This window comes from Mycosarcoma maydis, chromosome 4, assembly GCF_000328475.2.
Source record: "Mycosarcoma maydis chromosome 4, whole genome shotgun sequence".
Lineage (NCBI taxonomy): Eukaryota > Fungi > Basidiomycota > Ustilaginomycetes > Ustilaginales > Mycosarcoma > Mycosarcoma maydis.
This window is the reverse complement of record NC_026481.1, coordinates 38759-61699: the sequence shown is the minus strand read 5'-3', so window position 1 is coordinate 61699 and position 22941 is coordinate 38759. Positions and strand designations below refer to the sequence as shown.

General features: G+C 56.3%; 6 protein-coding genes and 1 non-coding gene across 7 annotated transcripts; 2 read left to right on the top strand and 5 right to left on the bottom strand.

The window, feature by feature from the left end:
- Positions 1 to 171: 171 nt before the first annotated feature.
- Positions 172 to 996, bottom strand: UMAG_05088 (uncharacterized protein; the record flags this gene model as incomplete). The annotated part of the gene is made up of 1 exon (XM_011389860.1): positions 172 to 996. The coding sequence occupies one exon, from the start codon at positions 994 to 996 to the stop codon at positions 172 to 174; it is 825 nt and encodes a 274-aa protein (XP_011388162.1).
- Positions 997 to 1387: 391 nt separating this feature from the next.
- UMAG_05087 (uncharacterized protein) lies at positions 1388 to 3685 on the bottom strand (the record flags this gene model as incomplete). Its single annotated transcript, XM_011389859.1, has 1 exon — positions 1388 to 3685. One exon carries the CDS (start codon positions 3683 to 3685, stop codon positions 1388 to 1390), a length of 2298 nt encoding a protein of 765 aa, XP_011388161.1.
- Positions 3686 to 4554: 869 nt separating this feature from the next.
- UMAG_11779 (putative transcriptional regulator) lies at positions 4555 to 9801 on the bottom strand (the record flags this gene model as incomplete). Its single annotated transcript, XM_011390098.1, has 2 exons — positions 4555 to 9713; positions 9795 to 9801. 2 exons carry the CDS (start codon positions 9799 to 9801, stop codon positions 4555 to 4557), a joined length of 5166 nt encoding a protein of 1721 aa, XP_011388400.1.
- Positions 9802 to 11819: 2018 nt separating this feature from the next.
- UMAG_16032 lies at positions 11820 to 11928 on the bottom strand. The gene is made up of 2 exons: positions 11891 to 11928; positions 11820 to 11855 (listed from the first exon to the last, which is right to left on the bottom strand). It is a non-coding gene; the product is annotated as a tRNA-Val (tRNA).
- Positions 11929 to 12348: 420 nt separating this feature from the next.
- On the top strand, positions 12349 to 13922 carry UMAG_05085 (E3 ubiquitin-protein ligase RAD18; the record flags this gene model as incomplete). Its single annotated transcript, XM_011389858.1, has 2 exons — positions 12349 to 12465; positions 12537 to 13922. 2 exons carry the CDS (start codon positions 12349 to 12351, stop codon positions 13920 to 13922), a joined length of 1503 nt encoding a protein of 500 aa, XP_011388160.1.
- Positions 13923 to 14152: 230 nt separating this feature from the next.
- Positions 14153 to 15799, bottom strand: UMAG_05084 (uncharacterized protein; the record flags this gene model as incomplete). Its single annotated transcript, XM_011389857.1, has 1 exon — positions 14153 to 15799. The coding sequence occupies one exon, from the start codon at positions 15797 to 15799 to the stop codon at positions 14153 to 14155; it is 1647 nt and encodes a 548-aa protein (XP_011388159.1).
- Positions 15800 to 19317: 3518 nt separating this feature from the next.
- UMAG_05082 (uncharacterized protein) lies at positions 19318 to 21165 on the top strand (the record flags this gene model as incomplete). The annotated part of the gene is made up of 1 exon (XM_011389856.1): positions 19318 to 21165. The coding sequence occupies one exon, from the start codon at positions 19318 to 19320 to the stop codon at positions 21163 to 21165; it is 1848 nt and encodes a 615-aa protein (XP_011388158.1).
- Positions 21166 to 22941: the final 1776 nt, after the last annotated feature.

Genomic DNA, 22941 nt, shown 5'->3' with positions numbered 1-22941 from the left:
TACGTGCGGCTGCATTGCTCGTCCTTACCGTCGTTGTTCCGTGCTGTTACCGTAGTTTCTCGCATGTGTGTAATCTGATACGCCGTAGTTGCACTTTTGTTGCAGTAAGCCACGCTGGGCCAACGCCGAGGTTTTCAGGTCGGTGGATCGAGGTGGCGAAAGCGGGCGACTCTAGGTGCTGCGATCGTCGTCGGTGGCGTGTACGTACTCGATCGCGCACAGACACGCGCCGTAGAAGCTGCCCCACGTGCCTGGCGGTTTCCAGCTGTAGTTGAGCACCTCGAAGTGCTGTGATTGAAACCAGCTGAGCAGGCTTGAGTGTGGCGGGATGGTGTACCTGGGGTCACTCTGGCCCCACTGCGCCACCGTATATGCGCGCAGCCTGTAGGGCTTTTGACTAGTGAGCGTCGAGAGGAACGTCTTGATGTGCGAGATGAGTGTTGCACCGGCACCGGGCGCGATGCTGCCCAATGCACCCAGCCAGAACGTCGGCAGCTGCTCGGCATGCTCGCGCGCTCGATAGCTCGGATTCACGAGCGTATATCCCTCGCCTCCATCCATCCCCTCGCCGCTCAACGTCAGTTTGGCTCCCGCCACAGCCACCTCTTTCCGCTCCGGCCCCGGCCCCAGCGCCGTCTCGATCTCGGCCTCCGCTTTGTCGGCAGCGAAGAGCATCAACACCCACGCGCCTCGGTCACGATCCAGATCGCGCAGCAGCTCCTCGGTGGACGCGTATCGAGGCTTGTCGCCAAAGTTGTGCGTATGCTGTTCTCCGCTGAACGACGCATTGATGAGCTCGACAAACGTCGTCAGCACGCTCTCCGGAATGCGACGAGTGCGCGTGTGTCGATAGGCGCGCAGGCTCAGCTTGCCCAGCTCGTCGGCGGACAGCTTTAGCTCATCAACCCATTTCGTCTGCACCTGCTGCATCGGCTGCATCTGCTGCATCACGACCCGCTCCGCTCCGTCCGCTTCCGTGATTGCTACTGCTTCCATCGTCGTCCGTGCTCCCACACAGTGCCGCTGATCGTCTTGGTTCGCCGTCAAAGTGGTTCCACCAAGCGTTTGCTCACTCGCCACCGTATTCGCGATTTCGTGATCCAATTCTGCGCTAAAAAAACGAAAACCCTCTTCACTCGGCCATCGGCCACAACACTCCCTTCCGACATACTGTTGTGTCTGGACATACATGTGGATACATGCAACACACGCTTCTCGCTCACCAACGACCCAACTCATCCGCCCCACGTTACACACGACAGATCAAGCTAAAGGTATCTGTTCAATCTCAGTCAGTCGTGAGTCCGACTGCAAAAAATGAGTCTTGCAAAAGCGTAGAAATCAGAGAGAAGACATGCAGAATCACGAATGCGTTCAACGCCAAACTCTAGTCGTGCTTGCCTTTGGCCCAGTCGACCCTTCTGCGCTGTTCCAGTCCGGACGAGGTCGACCGCAGTGTGTTGACGGGCGAGGAGCAGAGCGGATCGATGGTCGTCACTGGAGCAGTGTGCGCAGTACGCGGCGTTGGTGGCGGAGGAGCGAGTGCTCCCGCAGCGAGCGGTTGCGTGCGCGGTTGCCGAGGTGCACCTGGAGTTCTCGTCTGCGGCAGAGTTGACGACGACTTGCCTCGAACTCCCTCCAATGCACCCTCCAGCGCCGCCTCGACACTGATCCTACCGCGCACGGTGTCGTCGAGAAGCTTGCCAAACCCGCCCTTGGCGCTGCTTTTCCTAGACACCGCAAAACCACCACCTCCACCAACGCCTGCAGGAGCGCTGGGCAGCGAATCGCCAAACTGAATTGGTCTCGCCCATTTACTCGCTGCGCCCGTGTTGGCAGGTAGACCTGCCGCCAAGTCGTATAGCAACCGGTGCGATTTCTGCGCCTGACGCTTCTGGTACGCCTTGCCGCCATCGTATGCCTTGGCCACGATGGCGTTGGGTGGAGGAGCATCGTTCCAGCCCGTGTACTGGCTGCCCGCACCAGAGTCGTGCAGCGAATCGGACGTCATCGTGCTGCTGCTACCACTGCTGGTGCTGCTGTTCTTGTGCGTCGGCTTGATGCCCGAACTGGCGCTTCCGGCGCCAAAATGCCATGTATTGGGTTTCCACTCGTCGTGTTCATCGTCATCGACGTCGCGCAGGCTCAAGCCCGAGATGTTGCTGATCGAAGTCTGACGGCTCAAGTCGCGGCGCGCGGGCCGCACAGCCGAAGCGTCCTGCGGGTGCTGGTGTGGAGAGCCGGACGCAAGTGCCAAGAGATCGTCAATCCCGCTTTCGCCAGGGCGATACTCGGCGTCACCGGGACCAGGCTTTCGACTGCTGGAGGTGCAAGCTTTGGCATCGCTGGCAAAGAACCGCAGCTGATCGGCGGGCACTTTGGCTACATGCAGAGGCTGGCGTGGCGGCACAAAGCCTGAACTGGCAGCCGAAGCCGAGGCAGCCACGCTGGGTGTGTTGGACTCTCCTCCAACGCTGCTTGCAGGCTTCGTGGCAATCGAGGTGGAAGCATGCGTCTGCTGGTTCAGAGTGCGCAGCGCGGGAGTCAGGCTGGCCGGGTAGGGTTGCTTATGCCCATTAATGGAGCCACTTCTGGTGAGCGAAGTGCCGAACGTGGGTGCGGCTGAGTTGGTGTAGGCCTGGTTGGTATCGGGCATAAAGTCATTGACTGGATCCGAGACGCGCATGGCAGCCAGACTATCGGCGATAAGGTCGGGCTGTGGGATTTCTGCGGTAGGCGTTCCGGTGAGTAAATCCTCCTGTTCTGATTTCGAGACAAAGATGAGCGTGTTGGAAATCGGACTGGGGTCCGTCGCGGCTCCCGAGGACGAGACGTAGCCTTCTCTGATGGGAACCACTTTGATCTCTGCATTTGGGGGGCGATGTTTGCAACTGTCGACGGGAATGTAGATGACTTTACGGATCTGAACTGGATCGCCTGGCCACAGCTTGTTGGACTTGCGAAGCACCTGGATATCGGCGCCGTAGTGAAGTGCCAAAGAAGAGAGCGTATCTGTTGGTGCGACGGGATGAATGAGGACGCGCACATGGTCGTCATGACGTGAGCTGGGTGTGGATGATGAAGCGGTACGATGTGGCTGTGTTGAGGACTGAGGGTGTTGGTGGTGCTGCTGTTTCAGTCCAAACCAATCCTCCAAGCGATCTAGTGTGGTTTCGACCGTGTTGATGGGACGGCCTTTCTTGGCCTCATCGTCGTTATCATCGTCTGTGGGGATCAGCCTTACCGAGTGTGATGCAACTTGAGCGTGAGAAGACGGATCTGCAGGCCACTGGTAGCTAGACGAACCTGTGTTAGATGGCGATCCTCCAAACAGACCAGCAAGCCCAGCGCTGATGGCTTTCCATTCAGATGCGACCGCAGACGGTTTCCTAGAGTCCGCCTCAGGACGGGTTTGATTAGAGGGTGTAGCAGCGAAAGAAGTGTGAGAGGGTGAAGGTGAACGCAAGGGATGTCGATCGACCACCTGCGCATTCGTGGCTAAGTTTGACTTCCGACTGCGCAGCTGTGGGTGCAGTGATGAAGGGGCTGAGGGGCCCAGGTAGTCCGAATCGATGATGGTGGTGTTGGAGGCTGCCCATGGGTCCATGTCGTTGGCCTCGGCTGCGATTGCACTAGGACGGGCGGATGACGATGGCGCAGAGAGCCACGGCGATGACGCCGACATGATGCTGATCGAGACTGGTCAGCCAAAGATAGATCGCATCCCAATCGACGACAGAAGCGCCCCGCTCCACCTCGCCCCACCTCGCTCCACCTCGCCTCAACTCGCTTGGACACGATTCGTGAATCGCGTAACGGCTGCACAACGCCGCCGTCGTGGGCTGTGAGAGCACCAACGGTGTCGGCCCTGGATGCCGACACAGCGTGGAGTGAGGTGACGTGATGGTTGTACCTCTGCTGCCGCTGTCACGATTGAAGCGCCCTAGGTGACCAGAGTGACGAATGCGATACGATAGTGATAGTTGTGAGTGTAGCCAAGCAAAGCGTTGGTCAACCATCAACGTCGGTGTTGCCAGCTACGATAACTTGTGACTTTCGTCGAGCCGAGCCTCTCGGTGCCAGCCCGAACCGAGCGTGGCACTGACCATACGTGATAACCATCTTGACTCGCAACTGGACTGCGGTGTGCAGTGTGCAGTTTGCTGAGTGCATTCCACCACTCTCTCGAAATTAACACTCGTGACTATGACTGACCCCTTCCAGTCACAGTCACAGTCACAGTCACAGTCACGAGTCGCTGTGAGTGTTTGCGGCGCCGCGTCTCGCAACCAACACTCACGACTCACTATTCACGATTTGGCATTCGTGAATCGTGAATGGCACTGCACTGATTAATTGGCAACTGCGCTCGCGCGATATCGGCAAATCGGACTCGAAATTCATCCATCGGGCTCATTTCTAGACGATCCGCAATCACGAATCCCACAAGTTCGAAATCAGATCAAGTTAGCACTATTCACGATTGTTTCAATTTCAATGTCGTAACGTGGTTTGTGCTGCGCGTCGAAAGCTAGCCACCGAGGTACATAAAGCTTAGCGACGATAGTCGTACCCATGCGACGGCGGTGGCGGAGGGGGAGGCAGTGGCTGATAACTATGGTAGCCTCCGTACCCAGCTCCACCAGGCGGCGGCGGCGGAGGCGGAGGCAGCGTCGGGTGCGCATACCTACCATCTCGGTAGTCTCGTTCTCGTCCCTCTCGGTATGGCGAACCGCGTCGATCCGGGTAGGAGGATGGGTACGGCTCTCGTCCTGCTCCGTAGTGGTGCGTAGGCGGCGGAGGTGGAGGCGCATGGTATCCGTGTCCGTGTCCGTGTCCGCTCGAGCCATATCCTCCCGACGAAGCAGAAGCAGGGTAGTACGAAGGCGGGTAGGCCGCGTTGGCTCCACTTGGCGATCCGCTGTACCCGTTGCCATAGCTACTTCGTCCACCACTACCACCACCACTTGACGATGGCTCCATCGATGTGCGCGGCTTCTTGGGGATCGGCGCATCCTGTAGCGCATTGGCCTTTCGCTTGACCTCACCGGAAGCCGTGCCTGTAGCAGCAGCAGCGCTGGCTGCGTGACTCGACCCATTTTCGCCCGCTCCTTCCGCGGCAGCTGATTCCGATTTCACCCTACCGCCCGCGGACGCTGCTACTGGTGAACCCGCTGCTCCATTGTTGCCGCCTCCCGCAGCCGGTGTCGATGCTGCCGGCGTCGTGCCTGCCGGTCCATTCATCACAAGCTTATTGAAGATCGCTCGCAGTTTCGAAGGCTTGACCTTTTTGGGCCAAAAGAATGCGCTGAAAGCCCACAGGTGGTGGAACCATCGGTCCTTTTCCTTTGACGACAGACTGGCAAACTTGGTGTCCAGCAGATGGTCAATGTGCCCGCCGATCGCAGATAGGCACTCTTTCAGCACCGACACTTTCTGATCACGTTCCAGATGATCCGTGCCGTCCCTCAATCGCTTGAGTTGCTTCTTGCAGGGGCGCATCAGCTCCTTGCACTCGGCTTCGTCCATGCTAGCGTATTCGCTGTCGTCTGAAGAGTCGGACGAGTAGACGGGCGCAGGTCGTCGCTTGTCTGCAGCTCCGCCACCACCACCGCTGCCTTTGCCCAACTTGCCCGCGGGAGCAGGCGAGTGCGTGGATGGCGAAGGACTCTTTCGCGCCTTTTTGCTGCTTTTGGCTCCTCCTCCTCCCTCGGCCAAGCTCTTCTGATACGCCTTGGCGTTGTCGTCGTACTCGCGCAACACCTTGAGCAGATAATCGCCTCGGCGGACCAGATGAATGGCATTAGGAATGGGTCGAGGCTTGCCTTGAGGCGGGCCAGAGGTTCCGCTCCGAGGAGTATCTTTTTCGGATGCTTGGGGCTCCTGGTTGGCCTTCTTGCCTTCCTCGAGGAAGAATTTGCCCGCCATGCCGAAATCCGGATCGGCTTCGATCTGCTCCCACGCGCCGAATCCGTACTTCCAGATCCCCACCAGCAGCATGGCGTCGTCTTTAGCGTCCCATCCACCCGCCCAGTTGAGCGTAGCTTTCAGATGTTCAGAAGGCACACGCCACTCGAGCGGGTCTTCGATGTTGTCCAGCGTCTCGGCGAGCAGACGCAGCTCGTAGTGTCGAATCAACACCGTCTCGGCATTGATGCCTGTGATGCCACGACACGAGACCAGCACCGCCTTCTGACGTAGCGCAGACGAAATCTCTTCACCACGCTCCTGCTTGCCCTTCATGAAGGCTTGGTGCTCGGCGACCGCATCCTCGCACGTCTTGACCAGCTCGTCCGAAATCTGAAAGAGCACGGATCGATTCTTGTCCTGCAGCTTGCCCTCCTTGATGATCGGGTCCGTCTTGTAGCGGATATCACCCCAGCGTTGGATGCCGCGGATGAGCACACGCAGGTCACGCTCCTTCATCTCGACCGAGCGCTGCGCCGCCGTCTTACGCGCGCGCTTGGCTGCTGCATCCTTGGCTGCACCGGGAGAGGTGGAAGGGTCATCGGCTTCTCCATTGTCGTAGGTGCCGGGCGCAACCTGTGCTGCAGCACGTCTGCGCGAGGTGCTGGCGGCCGCGGCAGCTTCCTCGACCGCCTTTTTGCGCTCTTCCTCTTCCGCCTTTTGACGCTCTTCGAGGGGAATGATGTCGTCCCAGCTGAGATCCGCCTTGAAATCTTGAACCTGGGCAAACGACTTGAGAAACTCTTGACCGCCCGCTGAGCTACCTGTGGGATCCGCCTCGGTTTCGTGCGCCTCGGCGTGAGACAAGATGTCGTCGAGATCCATCTCGTCGAGCTTCTTCTGCTGACCATCCTCGTTGTCGCTCTTGAACATGTTCTGGGCACCAAACTTGAGGATAGCGCCGAGCTCTTCTTTGCTGAACTGCTGCTGATTTTTGGCCGACGCCTTTGGTGCAAAATTGGTACCGGAAGTGTCCATTTGGTGGATGATGGCGTATTCGAGCACCATCTTGCGCTTGGCGCGTTCCAACACATCCTCTTCCACTGTGTCCTTGGTGAGGAAGCGGAAGACGCTCACGTGGAACTTGGAGTTGAGTCGATGCGCGCGCGCCATGGCCTGCAGATCGTTTTGCGGATTCCAGTCGCTGTCAAAGATGATGACCGTGTCGGCGGTCTCGAGGTTGATACCGAGACCACCGGCACGCGTAGAAAGTAAAAAGGCAAAGTCGGGTGAGCCTTCGGCGTTAAAGTGCTCGATGGCCTTCTTTCGGATCTCGGACGAAACGGTACCGTCGAGACGCTGATGGATGTAGCCGCGAAGCGACATGTAGTCAGAGAGAATGTCGAGCATGCGGACCATCTGACTGAAGATGAGCACGCGGTGTCCGTCAGCTTTGAGGCGTGCCAGGAGCTTGTCGAGGAGCACCATCTTGCCGCTGTGCATGACGAGCCCCTTGAGCGTCTCCTCGCGGTTGTCCGAGATAATCTCGGTGCCGTCAAAGAGGTAGGGGTGGTTGGACGCCTTTTTGAGCTCGATGGCGATGTTGAGAAGCGAAAACTGGGCGGTGGTGGCGCCGCTGAGGAGCGAGTAGTTGCGCGTCAGGATGGCCTTGTACATGCGCTGCTGCATGGCCGACATTTCGACACGAAGGATCTTTTCCGACTTGGTGGGAAGCTCCTTGATGACGTCCTTCTTGAGACGCCGAAGCATGACGTTGTCGAGCTTCTCGTGGAGCTCCTTGATGACGGTCTGATCGACGTTGTTGATGTCAAAGTCGACGTCGAGATCAAACTGGTCCGGTCGCAAAAAGTGAAGGAGCGCAATGAGCTCCTTGACGTTGTTCTGAAGCGGCGTGCCGGTGATCAGCAGCTTGCCCGCAGCGTGGAAGCTGTTGAGCGCCTCGTAGAGCTGCGCCTCGGAATTTTTCAGTCGATGCGCTTCGTCTACGGCCAAGTACTGCCACTTGACCTGGCCGAGCTCGGCGCGATCCTTGAGGATAAACTCGTAGGTGGTGACGAGAACGTTGAACTTCATCTTTTTGGCAGGGCCGAACTCGTACTCGCGGATCATTTCTCGACTGGCGCTGTTGCCCATGTAGGCGATGGCGTTAAGGTCAGGGGCCCAGTGTTCAAACTGGTTCATCCAGGCGGGCAGCGTCGAGAGCGGCACGACGACGAGAAAGGGCCCGTACTGGTAGCATGAGTGGAAGAGGTACGAGAGGAACGAGACGGTTTGGACTGTCTTGCCGAGACCCATCTCATCGGCGAGAATGCCGTTTTCGTTTTTGCTCCAGAGGTAGGCAAGCCAGTTGAGGCCGGTCATCTGGAAGTCCTTGAGAGTACCTGCGCTGATGTAGGCAGGCTGTTCGGTCATACGCGTATACTTGGGACGGCCCTGGGAAAAGTTTTGCGAGCGCCAGGGAACGGTGGTGGTGGCGGAGCGTTTAACGTAGGCGTTGATGGCGTCCTGAGCAATGTCTTTGATCTCTTGCTCGGCTTCCCAGGTGCAGTCAGCGTAGGGCAAACCCTTCCATTTGACGAGGTAGGCAAGGTGCGGGTAGGGAATGTCTTTGTTGGCGTGGTTGTCGCGCTGGGCAATGATTCGTTCTACGGTCTTGAAGCTCTCAATGAGTTCGATCTGCCTCTCTTTTTCGATCTGGAGCGCTTCAACGTCTTCGCGTGAAGCATTGGGGTCGGAGAGGAGTGCCTTTTCACGCAGGAGGACCGACTTGATGTAGTTGTCGACACGCTTGAAGCCACGGTAGCGGCGGAGAAAGTCGTAGGTCTCGTGGGTGTCGTGGAGGTGAGAGTAGCCTTTCCACTTTACGATGAAGCGCATGTTCTGGGTAGGAATGTCCTCCTTGTCGTCAAGACGATCCTCGTGTCGCTCGTGGCCGACGATGCTTTCGATGACGTCTTCCTCTTCCACGTCGCCGGCTAGGTTGGCACTTTTCTGCGCCTGGACGTCGGCTTCGTCTTCGAAGGGATCATCGTCGCCGAAATCGGCGTAGTCGTCGGTGTAGTTGGGGATGCGCTTGCCATTTCGGCTCGAGACGCGCGAGGCTTCGAGATCGGCGGACGAGAGTCTAGCAGCAGCGGCAGAGCGTTTGTGTTTGCGCTTGCGTTTGGACTTTGCTGGGCCAAATTCGTCATCCTCGGCGTCGTCGCTGTCGTCGAGATCGTCAGAGTCATCGGCGGCGGCCTCGTTGGCTTCATCGTCGGTGGCTTGGACGGAGCTGCGAATCGAGGTGCGGCCAGCCTTGGTGTGATGACGACGTCTTGACGAGACGGATGCATCAGCGTCATCCGAGTCGGCGGCTTCGTCGTTGAGGTCGGTGTAGGACTTTCTGCTAGCGCGGCCGGACCGTCGTAGACCATAGAGGTCTGGATCGTTCTCAGCTTCGAGGAGATGCTTGCGGTCTGGCTTGGCAGAGGAACGACTGTGACTGGATGAGGCCGGGGAGACAGCCTTTACGCGATCGAGCTGGTGATGGTTGGGTTTGGCGTCATCAGGATCGTGGTCGTGGTTATCGTCCGTGTCGTCGCGACGGTCGAGCGGGTGGTTCTTGACGGAGCGAGGCTCGCCTTTTTGGGATACATCGGACAAGGGGGAAGAGTCACGTCGCGGGCGATTCAGCTTGGGTTGCTCTGAGTCGTCCGTCTTGATGGGAGCTGGGGACGCATCGGCGCGGGACTTGACGTCGTGATCGGTTGCTGTGAGAGAGCGGGGATGGGGAAGGGCGGCACCTAGAGTTAGCATTGGTGTGCCAAGCATGGATCAGGTTAGGGGGAGCGATAGCACCGACGTATGGTGGGACGGATACTTACCGGACATGGTAGCGAGCTGTGAGAGGACAAGGTGGAGGATGAGGAGGAGGAGAGAGGAGAGACCGAGTCGGATTGCAAGGTTGCTGGTTGGGATCTGGGCCGAGTGCTGTGGTATGTAGTATGTGGGATTTGACTAGGGGGTTAGTTGGTATGGGTGGAGAATGGGTGCGCTAGAGGCGCATTCTAGCCGAGATGGTGTTAGTTGTGGGTGGTGATGACAAACGAGAGCGATGCGGAAACGAGCCGAACACTTGGCTCAGCTGGGATGGCCAAAGGAACGGGAGTGCCGACGATACGATAGCGAAGCGGACAAGGTCGCTTTGGTTGGGCGCGAGAGTGATGCTGTGCAAGCGCCAATATCGGAGATGAGCCGAGAGCGTGGGAGTTGAGCCGAGTCAAAGGGCCAAGACGCAAGACGGACAACAGAGTCACGAACACCAAGGTATGCAAAATGTCAGAAGCAAAGTGACGAGCGAGCAGGCAGGCCATTCACGATTTGTGATGTTGGCGATTGGGGTAGGCCAGTGCCATATACGGTTGCAGGGAGCAAGGGCCAGTCGTGAATGGTGCTTGGACAGCCCTGTGTCGAGGTCGAGGTCAAGGTCGAGGATCAAGGATCAAGGAAGAACAGGTGATGATGACGAGAAGGATGGCGGTGACCTGTGCTTGCTGGTTGGCTCGCTTGCTCACTCTTTCGGTTTGGCACACGTTGACCAGGCTGGACGACAACGGCGACGGCAGCAGCAGCGGCAGCAACAGCAGCAGTAGCAGCGTGTCACCTGCTTGTTCTGGCACTCGACGCTTGACTCACGACTCACGACTGGCTAAAGCCAAGTTAGTTGAATTTTCTCGCGCTTTGAACACGCACACCCACCCACCTCAAAGCGGTACAGTTCCGGTCGCGATCAGACATCTCGAACTGACCCGTGCCGGACGACGACGGCTCGACGGCTCGACGCTCACACGTCGCAGTCACAGAGAGTGTCTGTCGTTGGGGAGTTTCTATTGGATTTTCGTCTTTTTCCAAGTCACAGTCACGAGAATCACGAATTCGTGATTGCAGACTCACACTCGTGACTAACTTATGCCGGGTTGTGTTTGTGTGTGCGCTCTCAAGTCGCGAATATCATTTCTGTATTCATGATGATTTTTTTTTTCGTGATTCACGATTCATGATTGCTAACTAGTCGTGAGTGGGTTCGGGTTCGCAGCGAGCAAGGCCACGACGGTTAAGCAAAGTGTTTCGTGAAAAGACCTTTTTTTAACTTGACCCGGCCAAACCGCTGCAAACCACACGAATCACCAAGCACCAAGCACAAAATTTCACGATTCGTGAGTCGTGAATCACGAATGGCGCTCGAGTCCCGCGTCGCGAGTCTTTTGACACTCGTAACTAAGTTATCACGAATCGTGAGTCGAGAGTCACGAGTCGTGAATTTTTCTTTTGCAACACGTCGAGTCGATGAAGCTGTTCAAACCAACACTCTCCGAAAAAGTCAAGACTCAGCGTGAGTCGTGAGTCTGTGAGTCACAGTCACGAGTTGACAGATTCACGAATCACGAATCTACCAAGTTAATCACTGAATCATGAATCACGAATACACGTCGAGCAAGCAGCCATCGTGCATCGTCATCGAAACGTGCAACGATGCAATAAACGAACGGCGGTTGCCTTCGGAGTTGGTATCTCAAGCGTTTTTCGAGCTGGCTTGGTAACGTTGCAGCATGTGACTAGGATCTCTTCAGATTCACGAACGTTGGAGCTTTTGCATGCGCTTTTTGGATGTTGAACCTTCCTTCACAGTTGAGTAGGGAGAGCGCTCTTGATCTGCACAGCAAAGCCAATTGTGAATGGCTGAGCCAATCGTGAATCGGTTGTCTCCGCCATGCCCTGTAATAGTTGGCCCTGTAATAGTTGTGCCGACTTTGCGCTTGGTCTTTTCTCGCGTGTGTCTGTTGCGTATTCAAGAGTTGGTAAGTAGAGAGATCAACCAACCAAGGAAAAGAAACGATCCCTAAAAAGAATGATTTCTGCCGGGTTCGAACCGGCGACCTCCTCCGTAAGCCCTAACGATCTGATGGATCAGAATCAGAATTGTTAAGGAGACGCGCTAACCAACTGCGCCAAGAAACCAAGATGACTGCTTCTAAGCACATTGCAAGTATATTGGCAGTAGTTTACCCAACGAGTATGCCGTGGTTGTTCACAATTGGCTCTCGAGTGGAGGAAGAACCGAACGCGTGACAGCCGTTACATGGCGTAAATGAATTTCTGTGACGGTGGACACACACTCGTTTCTCTCTCTGTCACGTCTGTTGAGGGTCACAGTTTTGGCGCTGTGCTGAGCAATCACAAATGACGAATTCAAAATAGTTGGCGCCAAAGGCACAGATTTCAATCGCTTCTCGTGCCACCATCCACACAAGACGATCACGACGATCACGACGATCATCCATCAGCTGCGTCGCTCGACCAACTACATCGCTCTCACCATCCATCTTGCTCTCCTCGGCACATCACTGCCGCCATCGACGATCGCATCAGCACGACACCATGCAGTCGTCCATAGCTAACAACTGGATGGACGATGTCACTGATCCTTCCGATTGGAAAGACGACTTTGCGCTTCTGAGGAACCTCGACGCCTCATTACGCTGCGATCTCTGCTTTGTATGTATCGCTCCTGAACTTTTCTGGCGCTCCTTGCAAGATCGTAGCTGACGTTGCCTTACACCTCGCAGGATATCTATACTTCGCCCGTTTCGCTCAAGAGCTGCCATCACACTTTTTGCTCTTCCTGCATCCGTACCCACATCAACCAGTCGGGCAACGCCGGCAGCTTCTGTCCCAAGTGTCGCCAAACCAAAGCCTATGACTCCGAGTTGATACCTCAGCCCGTGCTCGAGGTCACTGCGCTCGAGTGGAAATCGTCTCGCTCGTTTCTTGTTCGCCTCCAGACGCACCACAACACACGCCGCCTTTCGCCTCCTCCGCGCTCAGCCGAAGCGAGTCGTTGCGTCATCGCGGGTCCGTCCAAGCGCCCCCAGTCGCTCCACGACGGCACCCACGGTGAATCATCTCCCACCCGCTCGAGTCCACGCAGATCCAAACGCATCAAGACCGATCTTTCCACCGTCACAACCGAACCATCCGCCGGCTCGCGTTCGTCTCCCCTCACCGTCCAGGACGACGACGACGATGACGATGACGAGAATGATGGCCTCCATCGCACCGATGACGAATTTGAGCTCAACCGCGGTCAGGACACCGATGCCGACTACATTGATTCTGCCACAAGCACCCACTCATCGCGCGCAAAGCGGTGCAGCAGCCAGCATTCGCCTCCACTGCGGTCGCCGCCGCCGCCACCGCCGCTGCCGCCAAATGCGCTAGATCGAGAGCTCAAGGCCGACGACTTGGTCGAATGTCCGATTTGTAGTCACAAATTTACTCTCTCGGCCTTGCATCGGCATCTCGATTCTGTAAGCTGCTATCCGGGCTTTCCCGAACCATCGCCCGAGGAGCGAGGGCTGGCACCCAAGTCTGCAAAGCCATCGTCGTCGTCCTGGCTCACTCTGGCCACTATCCACTCGGACGCCACCTCGAGCATGGCTGCCAGTGAGAAGCGTCTGCACCGTCCGCAATACAATCTGAAATCGGATCGTGATCTACGCAAGTTGCTCGACGACGCTGGCCTGCCTACGTCGGGCGATCGAGAAAAGCTCGTCGAACGCCACCGTCAATGGGTCAACCTTTGGAACGCCAACCTGGACTCGACCAAGGCGAGGCGCAGCACACTGCAGCTGCGCAAGGAGCTCGCAGCTTGGGAACGCGCAAAGTGGTCGGCAAAGGATCACTCGGCGCTCGTGGACAGGCAAAAGACCAGCTGGATCCAATCGAACAAGTCGCAGTTTCACAGTCTCATTGAAAAGGCAAGAATAGGCGCCATCAAGGACCACAAACTCAGACACGCGCCATCGACGAGCGAGTCGATGTGTGCCGCTGACACGCCACATGGCGAGCACAAGTCCGAGCGTCAACCTCACCGCATCAGTTCCAGTCCAGGAACGCTCGAGGCAGCTTCCGAGGTCACAGCACCGCCGCAGTCGCTCGTATCCGAGTCGTAGAGTGGCCTGGCCAAACCAAGGCTAACAGCATCCAGAATGAATTGCACTTTGCAGCCTCAGTCTCAAGCGGCGTCAGTGCCAACGAATGCATCCCGTCAGAACCAGAACCAAGTTGCAATTCGATACACGACGTGCTTATGTTGCGCTCATTCCACATGCTTAGTCTTGTCAATGTCATCAAGTGTCACGTACCCTCGCAGTCGGGATACCAAGTAGGATTGATTCGCTTTTTACATGTTCGGATCAAAGGCGCTTTGAGAAGGCGGAGCCCAGTGTTGTTGCTTTGGCAGGTCGATGAGGCCTCTTGAGTCAAAGTCGGGGGTGACCTGGCCGGGGATCCACTGGCCGTGGATGCCGGAACGGATAGCGAAGGGGAGTTGAACAGCGGCAATCGCGGTGGTAAAGTCTCTGGTGTCGATGATGACCACCTCGCTGCGGTTCAAATCGAGACGGTCGACAATCGCGAGCACAAAGCCGTCGCCTTCGGGTGCGTCGGCGGAGCGCGGGCTGAAGACGGGTTCTTGAATCAGGCAATTGTCGCCGGCATAGTACCATTCGGTAGTGCCTTGTTTACGTCGGTAGTGCGCAAGACCGTTGAGGCCCTGGAAGACGTTCTTGTTGCCATCGCTGCGGTCGGGTACAAAGACGTTGATAAACGCGCTCGAGTACTCGACGCCCATGAAACGGTTGTCGATCTGCGGGAACTCGGAAGGCGTGTCGAGAATCACCTCGGGATCGGGCAGACGCTCATTGCTATCATTGCGCGGATCGATGGTCCATCGCACAAATTGAGCTTTAGGCGTTCCGTCAGATTGCTGTTTCTGCCTCTGCTCGGCCGAGTCGGGCGGGAAAAAGGGGAACGCATTGCCGTGCACCAGTGACGAATCAATGATGATGCGACCTTGGTCATCCTCGAATCCGGAAGCTGTGTGGATGGGCATGCCGTTCTTCCAGTACCAGCACTTGACTTGGTCTTTGCTCTTGGCACCGCGAGGGATCGTGATCCAAGTGATCGGCTTGTCGTAGTCGTACGCCCAGTGGTGACCGCCCGCCTTCATCCTATCGAGGTTGGCCTCGAATGGCCAAAGCATCAGCACGAGGTAGTTGGGTGTCAGCGCGCAGTCGTGGATAAACGCACACCACGGAGCTTCCAGCCAGAGCTCGTGCACCACTTTACCGGACGGATCCACCTCAAAGTAATAGACATCTTTGGTGGCCAATCCTTTGGCCTCGTATCCGAAGCCTACCAGGTTGCCCGTCACCGAACACTGCTTGGGGTGCGCCGTCATTGTCTTGGAGGGCAGCTTGAATGGGTTGTAGCCGAGCGTCTGGAGTGTGTGCGGGTCGAGCTCGTATGCGTTGCCGTTCTCCTTCATGGCTAGGAACCTTCCGGCGTGCATGACGACGTTGGTGTTGGCCGTCGAGTCGACTGTCTGCCTCACACACGGATGGTGCGTGTATGGGTTGCGGTACAGACCGTACATGCTCTTCCTCGCACGACGTTCCACCTTGAATCGATCGGTCTCGACGAATCGCTGGCGGTAGTCGACCTTGCCGTCCTTGAACCGGAACGCCGCCACGGTGCCATCGCCGTCAATGGGCGCATTGAGCTCGCCTCCCTTGTAGTACGTCGGCGCCTCGGCGTAGTCGGGCATGATACGGTAAAACGTACCGTACAGCTCCTTGGGGATCGTACCGCGCACCATGACGTCGAAGATGGTGCCTTCGAATCGGCGCGGCTGTGCACCTCCGGACAGATCGGTAGCCGTTGGCCAGCCGGACGGAAGCATGTCGGTCGGGTGGACGTAGCCATGCTTGGCTGCTTTCGAGGCAGGCACCGCCACTGCCACTGGATCTTGGGTTGCGGTAGGCGCCATGATGACAAGCAGGACGTGTGAGGTTGGCTGATAGCAAGCGGTCAAGATGTGCGCTTGCGTTGCAAGTGATGGGACAGAACGAGCGAGACAAGGTGCGGATTTTTATGCGTTTGCTTGCTGTTTGCTTGCTGCTACGCTTCTTCTCGGCACTGTGGTCAGCTATCGCTCTTGCAAATAGCCACCTCTGTGATTGGCTGCCGAGCCAGCTCAGCCATTCACGAATCAGTGTCGTGGCGGAACTCAGGTGCGTCAGTGTCTTGATGCCTGTACGTCGCATTACTTGACAGCGCTGGCGCACGAGTCACGAGTGTTTTGGATGTGGAGCGTCAACGCCACGGCGCTGCTACTTGAAGAGTGAGTTGCACCGTGCACAGAATCACGAATAGCCGAAAATGCGGGGTAACCATCACGCATGGTGCGTGGTGCTGGAAACAACTCTCAGCGAGCCAAGCCATTTGTGGGGGTGGCAGCGACATTCCAAGAAGAGCTAGAATAGCCTGCAAGGTGCAGCTCAAGGAGAGATCAGGCGCAAGTGCTTGTTTCCGAGCTGATTGATCAGATGCAACCATGAATTTCTGTGTGTTGACAGGCTCGAGCCGAGGAGCGCGTGTCTCGGTTTGGCTGTTGGCCGTCTGATAGCGTTGAGTACCGCCGTGACTTCCTGCATTGCATGTCGCCGTTCCCGCACGAAAAGCTGTAGCCAAGTGCATGCCTCAAGCTATCTTACTTGGTTGTGATGATGCTGCGGTGCTTCTGTGCATCTATGGCAGTGATCCACGACTTGCCAGCTAGGCTGTGAGCGGTGGTGCACCGCGTTATCCGCGCATCCATATCCACATGCACATCTGAAGTGCTAGATTTGTATCCGAAGCGCTAGGCTGATCCAGCGCATGTCAATCACGGCTCAGGCTCCGAACAAATCCGATGCCGAGTGAGCTGCGCAAAGAGACGACCAAGAAGGTGGAACTTGGAGGTCTCGAGGCTTGGTTTTTACGCCAGGCATCCTACTTGCGAGACAGCACGATTCGCATCGTCAAGCCGGTGTTTGGTGAGATGGAGCCAAGTAGCCTGCATGTGCGTTATTGAGCACAATCAAGATGTCGTAAGGATCACTGCGAGCTGTTGCACCTGCACTCGTCCAAGTCGTCCCATGGTCGATCAGCCATCAGGTTCATCACCTGTAGTGGCTGTTTGAACGCAGCTCGATCTGTGCGCTGCGATCTTGCACAGTATGTGCAGAATTGCGCCGATCGCCTACTCGTGAATTGCTCGAACGCGGTCTGGGGATGCTTGAGCGGAGCAAAGCGCTCACCGTTGCCTGCGCTGTGGAGCGCAGCTTGGATTACGATTTGCTCGTCTCGAGCGGGAGGATGTCGTGCAAAGCATCGTCGCTTGCCCCAGATAGTGAGTGATACCGCAGCAGAAAGTCACCTGTCCATCTCCTTCTCTCGAGAAAACGGAGTAGTACAACAGTCAAGCGTATCAAGTGAGGCTACACTAGAGCGCTTTTGGTGCAAGATCTCGATGCCGTGATTGGGTGAGCATTCATCTACCAGAACAGCCGGTCTTGCTCACGACGATTTCCGCGTATGATCCATAGGACCGCATCTACTCGTATACATGATTGACAAGGCTCGTGTACGCTATAGTACTTGAGAGCGACTGGGAAGTTGATCCAACGTATGCCACACCTGTACGCTCCATTGTGAATGGCACGAGATGACTTAGAAGGTAACGACTAGATTGACGATCGCACGGAGGAGCAGAGGAAGAGCAGGCACAAGGCACGAGGCACGAGGCACAAACCGTGAACTGAGCAACTACGAAGCAAGCACAAACCACGAACACAGCAGCTGAGCGTGAGCAGAGGCATGAGGAAAAACCCCATGTTAGGTCAGATGAGTAGACAGTCGCGCTCGCGCAACCGCATCACGCGTGCACGGCCATGCGTCTCACATCTACAAGTCGTGAGTATACACGATATAGGCGCGGTGCCGCTGGTGGATAACATGCGTGGAATATTCACGATTATCAACAAATCCAACACTCAACGCAACAGCGCTTGTACGCCTTGAGTTGCTAATTCAATCGTGAATTTCATTGAGATGCTTCTGGACTCTCAATCACGAATGTCTTGTGTCATATACACGGGTTGGGGGGCAGTTTATCGCTGAAAAAATCGACTGAAAAGAAAAGAACGTGAATACTGTATCGGCCGGGTGCGTGTTGCGGTCAGTAGAACGTCCTGTTTCCATGCACATGCAGCTCTTCTTGACAAGGTTGGCATGCTTATTGTGATTCATTTCAGCAACCGTCTAGCGGCCAATGAGCGGGGTCGTCACGACTGCAATCACGAACCGATGAAGTGCTCGGACTGTGAGCCACAACCACGACCGTGACCGACACCGTGACGTCGTGCCTAGTGTGAATCGTGAATCGTGAATCGTGAATCGTGAATCGTGAATCGTGGAGAAACAACTTCGGTTTGTGAATGTTATGTCGAGGCTTATCGGGACATTCGATCGGGGATTTAGCGAGAAGGGAGGCGCTTGTGGTTTGCGAGCAAAGTTCCGTTCATTATTTCAATATTTTATAATACGTTATTTCGACTTTATCGGCGGTCGGGTGTGTCATTATCCAACGACGGATATGTGAATCGTGATTCGTGCTTGACATGTTGAATAAAGCCGCCGTGTTATGTATGGCGTGCGTCTTAATGATCGGCGTGTGCCTGTACGCTGCAATGTCCGTTCTGTGAAACGTTGGGTGGCCCAACCACAGACCACAGAATCGGAACGCTAACTTAGAGGCACGAGTCATGCTGCACGGATCGATCAGCCAGGTTACGAGCGTGTCGCACTGTGCAACCACATTCATTCAGCGAAGGATGTTGCTCAGCCAGCGTATGCGCACACCAACGCGATCACGCAGCAACGGTACGCAGCCATGGGCAGCCGCACGTGTCGGATAACGGTGGGCAAAGGGTTACCATTTCACTGCTCACCGCGCGCGGCTCACCCGACCAATTCACGATTCGTAAATTGCTGCTGTTACGCATTCGAATTTTCATTAGAGTCACACAATCGTGAATCTTGACTGCCAGTCTGAAGTCACGAGGCGAAATCCTCGGTTCGACTGAGCGCTGTCACAATCACGAATCACGTCGGCAAATTCACGAATTGTCGAGTTTGGGTTGCGGTTGAGCCGAAATCCTGGACCAGGAATGCCAAACTGCCATGTGAACGAAGATTCGTGATTGACAATTGACATACGCACACCACTCTGTAATTGAAGGTAACCGACGAGGGATTTACGAGTCGGTGAGTGTCTCGATCCTATCACACCGCTTCTCTTTCACAGTCTCAGAATGACGATGGACGATCGACGATCGACGATCGACGATGGATGATGGTGCGAGATAGATCGGCCGAGACCGTGTGTGATGAGTCGACTGGTATATATACGCGGCTTGGTTTGCTTTGTACGACGATTATCTTTTTACCACACCACATTGCATCATGTCCGGCGAGCATCGTGGCTCTGTAGCCTCTGTGGCTTCCACCGATACCGCCGCTGCGACTGCGCACAAAGCGCATCATCTCAAATACGGTCATGTCATAGCTTCCGGCTTCCTCCCCGAGGATTCTGACGAGGAAGATGACTTGGCTGACGTCGATGCCACCTCGGACCTCGATCGTGCCGTTTCCGCTTCCGCCTCCGCCTCGGCCTCATCTGGCATCTCTTCGTCTGCAAAACACGATGCAAAGGCTCGCAAGTGGCGCTCGATGGAACGTCAAGATGCTCTCAACCGTGCGCTTCACCAGCAGAGGCGCTACCTCTTCCGCCGTCCGCGCGCGCTTCAGTACTTTCGCGGAAACGTGCTCGTGCGTTCCGACGAGGAACGTTCGTCGCACCGTCTCGAGCTGTTTTTTGACCTCGTCTTTGTCGGACTGATCGCTACGCTAGCCGAAGAGGCGATCCACGAACACAACGGAGACGCCATCGTCAGGTACATACTCACCTACACTGCAGCTTGGATGATCTGGAACTACATGCGCGAAATTTTCAACGCGTTTTTCGTCGATGATCTGCCCCAGCGTCTGCTCGTGCTCGCTGTGATGGCGTGTCTGGTCGTCTATGGCAACAACGCTCCTGCCGTTGAGCAGATGATCGACGAGTCGGGCGCCAGAGCCACCGCGATCGGTTCGTATCTACTCGCAGGTGGGCTCGTGTTCGGCATCATGTGCTTCTACAGCTTCTACATTTGTCAGTATCGCATTCAGATTCGATCACAGGCGCTCGTCTGGCTGCTTGTGCTAGGCCTCTGGATTGGCAGCATCTTTGTCTCGGTGCACGCATGCATTGCCATGGTGGTCGTAGCGCTCGTCCTCGAGTACTCCTCCTGGATGTTTTTCTACAGTCCGCTCTTTAAGCGGCTTGCCAAACTGCGCTACTCTTCGGCTGTCGCCATCGAGCACGAGATCGACCGGTTCACCGACTTTGTCACGCTTGTGCACGGCGAGTTTCTGTACAGCGTCATCTCGGGTCAACCCGCCGGTCACGGAATGCATTCCGGGGTTGCCAGGATCATCCTCACCGTTGTGGTTGCCTTTGTGCTGCACGGCATCTACTGTTGCGGGGCGGGCAGCAGGACCATCACGCATCCCATCCGCAGGAGCATGGGTCACGCCATTCCGTTTTTTGCGCTCCACCTTCCGCTTGTGTCGGCGATCACGCTCTGTGGCGATGCGACCGCGGAATTGGTCAAGGAGAATGAAGTGGCGCAGGGGATTCGATGGATCTTTGCTAGCACGTATGCCATCGGGCTCATCTCGACGGCTCTATTGGTGATGCTGGAAAAGGAGCACGATGCGCGTGGCGAACTCTTCTTTTCGAAACCGGTCAGGATTGCACCGAGATTTGTAGCGGCCATCGTGGTGCTCCTGCTGCCCTTGGCGGATCAAGAGCATGTGAATTCGACTGGCTTGCTCGGTGCGGCGGCGGCGCTCGGTGGCGCTGCATGGCTGTGGCAGGAGTTGGGTTCGCTCGATGGGCCGAATGCCGCCTGGTACCAGCCGAGCGCTGCACAGCAGATGCCCGATCAGGCGGGTGCCAGGCGCTGGAAGGGTTTCCCCACCATGGTCGAGCCAGGCGCATGGATATTGGATTCCACTCAACAACGCGGACGCTCGACCACATTTGTCACGGATGCTGACCGCGTCCCGCCCGTGAGCGACAGCGCGGACGATCTTTCCCCTGCTTCTGCTTCTGCTTCTGCTTCTGCTTCTGCCTCTGCTGGTGCTGCTGTTACTACTTCCGACGAGCCGACTCCAGCGTCGTCCAAGCTTTCTCATTCCCAGCACTGAGACCGAGCGTGGTGGTTGACGCCAAGAGTGCGACTTAAGCTCGGTCGCTGTTGGGTCGAGTAGAGCCAAAGTGTAATTTTATTTGGATGCGATTGCAACCGGTTCCAGTGGTCGCTAGCTTAGCTCTGTTTGCGCGCTCCAGGTGTGAGTCTAAGAGAGATGAGCGGTTGTGCAAGAGAAGCGGGCGGTGGGGCATGCTGGTAGCGAAAGCCGAGTGAGAGGGACGAGTGTGTTTGGGTGGGGCTCGGGCTAAAAGAGTGGCTCGCGCCTAGACAGCTGGCTGACAGGCAACGTCTGTGAGCGAGAGCGAGGCGAGTTGTGTGCCAAGAAGTGTGGATCTTGATTAGGCGCAGTGCCAAGAGGCGAGCTAAGCTTAGTTATCTCGCCGATGAGCGGAACATGCTAAAACAAGAGCTATGCAGGCCAACTAGCTTAGCATGTGTACCTGCTGCGCAAGCTATCAAGTATCGTAGCTTGATAGCGTGCGCAGCCACCACGGTGACAGCAAACGCGAATCCGGATCCACGCACCACGCCTCGGCGGGTTCACATCAGACTCACAGCTGGCGTGTCGCTCGCGTTGGACGTGGGCAATATGAATCCATGATAGGCTCCAGGCTAACACGGAATTCCAAAACCCAAACATAGTAACCAACTATCGACAATGGAATCAACGCGATCTATGGAATCAATCGAGCCAAATCAATGCGATCAATGCGATCAATGGAATCGATGGAAAATCAATCGTGAATGCAATGGCTGGCTGGCCAGATACTGTAGCTGGCTGGCTTGCCAAGCCTTGCAGCTTGGTGGAGTCGTGAATCGTGAATCGTGCCCCGTCAAGCAACGTGTGAATGTGCGACTCCACCAGCCAAGTTTGACTCATTCGAGCTTCGAGCTGTGTGGGTGAACGTGTCTCGTGGATGTGCTGCGCTTGGTTGCAGTTGCACATGGATAGTGTCGCTCGGTGGGGCGAAACTTGGCAACGTCTCGAGAGTCAGAGCGGGATGGATGGATTCGCGATCCGTGAGTATTGTTGACTGCGGACTGCGGACTGCGGACTGCGGACTCGCACTGGGGTTGGGTGAATCGTGACTCACAAGTGTGAATCACGAATATGCCCACCTAGCTCGTCTCGCTTGTGTTGGCGGGTCTGCTGGAGATACTCACGCAGCACTGCGTCACGCACGGTTTTGCTTGTGCGCCCACGCTGATGGCTGCGACGTGCATCCATCACGTCTCTGCCAAAGACCGAAAGCACTGACTGACACTGCACATGCACAGTATGCATGCACATGCATGCATACACTCTTACTTTAGGCATCCGTGAATCCATCCGAGATGCGTTTACCCGGTGCAGCGCGACACTCACACCTGGCTTGACATTGTTCAGAAACCGCTCATTCGTGATTGCATCTATACGCAATTTACATTCGGCCTCGTTCTGATTCTCGTTCTCGCTCTCGCTCTCGTTCTTGTTGTCGCTCGGTTCGAGCTTGCGAATCATGAATCACCGAATCGGCGGCCAGCACTTCGCATACGCCCATGTTCTGGCTGGTTGCCACTGGAGCTGTGGCTGTTCGAGCCGTCGGTGGGCGTGTTTCTTTGCGCCACCCGCTTCACTGCGCAGCTCGCTAGCTTGCCGCTACGCTATACGCACTAACAAGGCGGAGATTTAATCATTCCATTCGTCAATCACGAATCACGAATCACGAATCATGAATCATGAATCGTGGATCGTGAATTGTGATGTCCGCGATCCGTATCATGAAGCTCT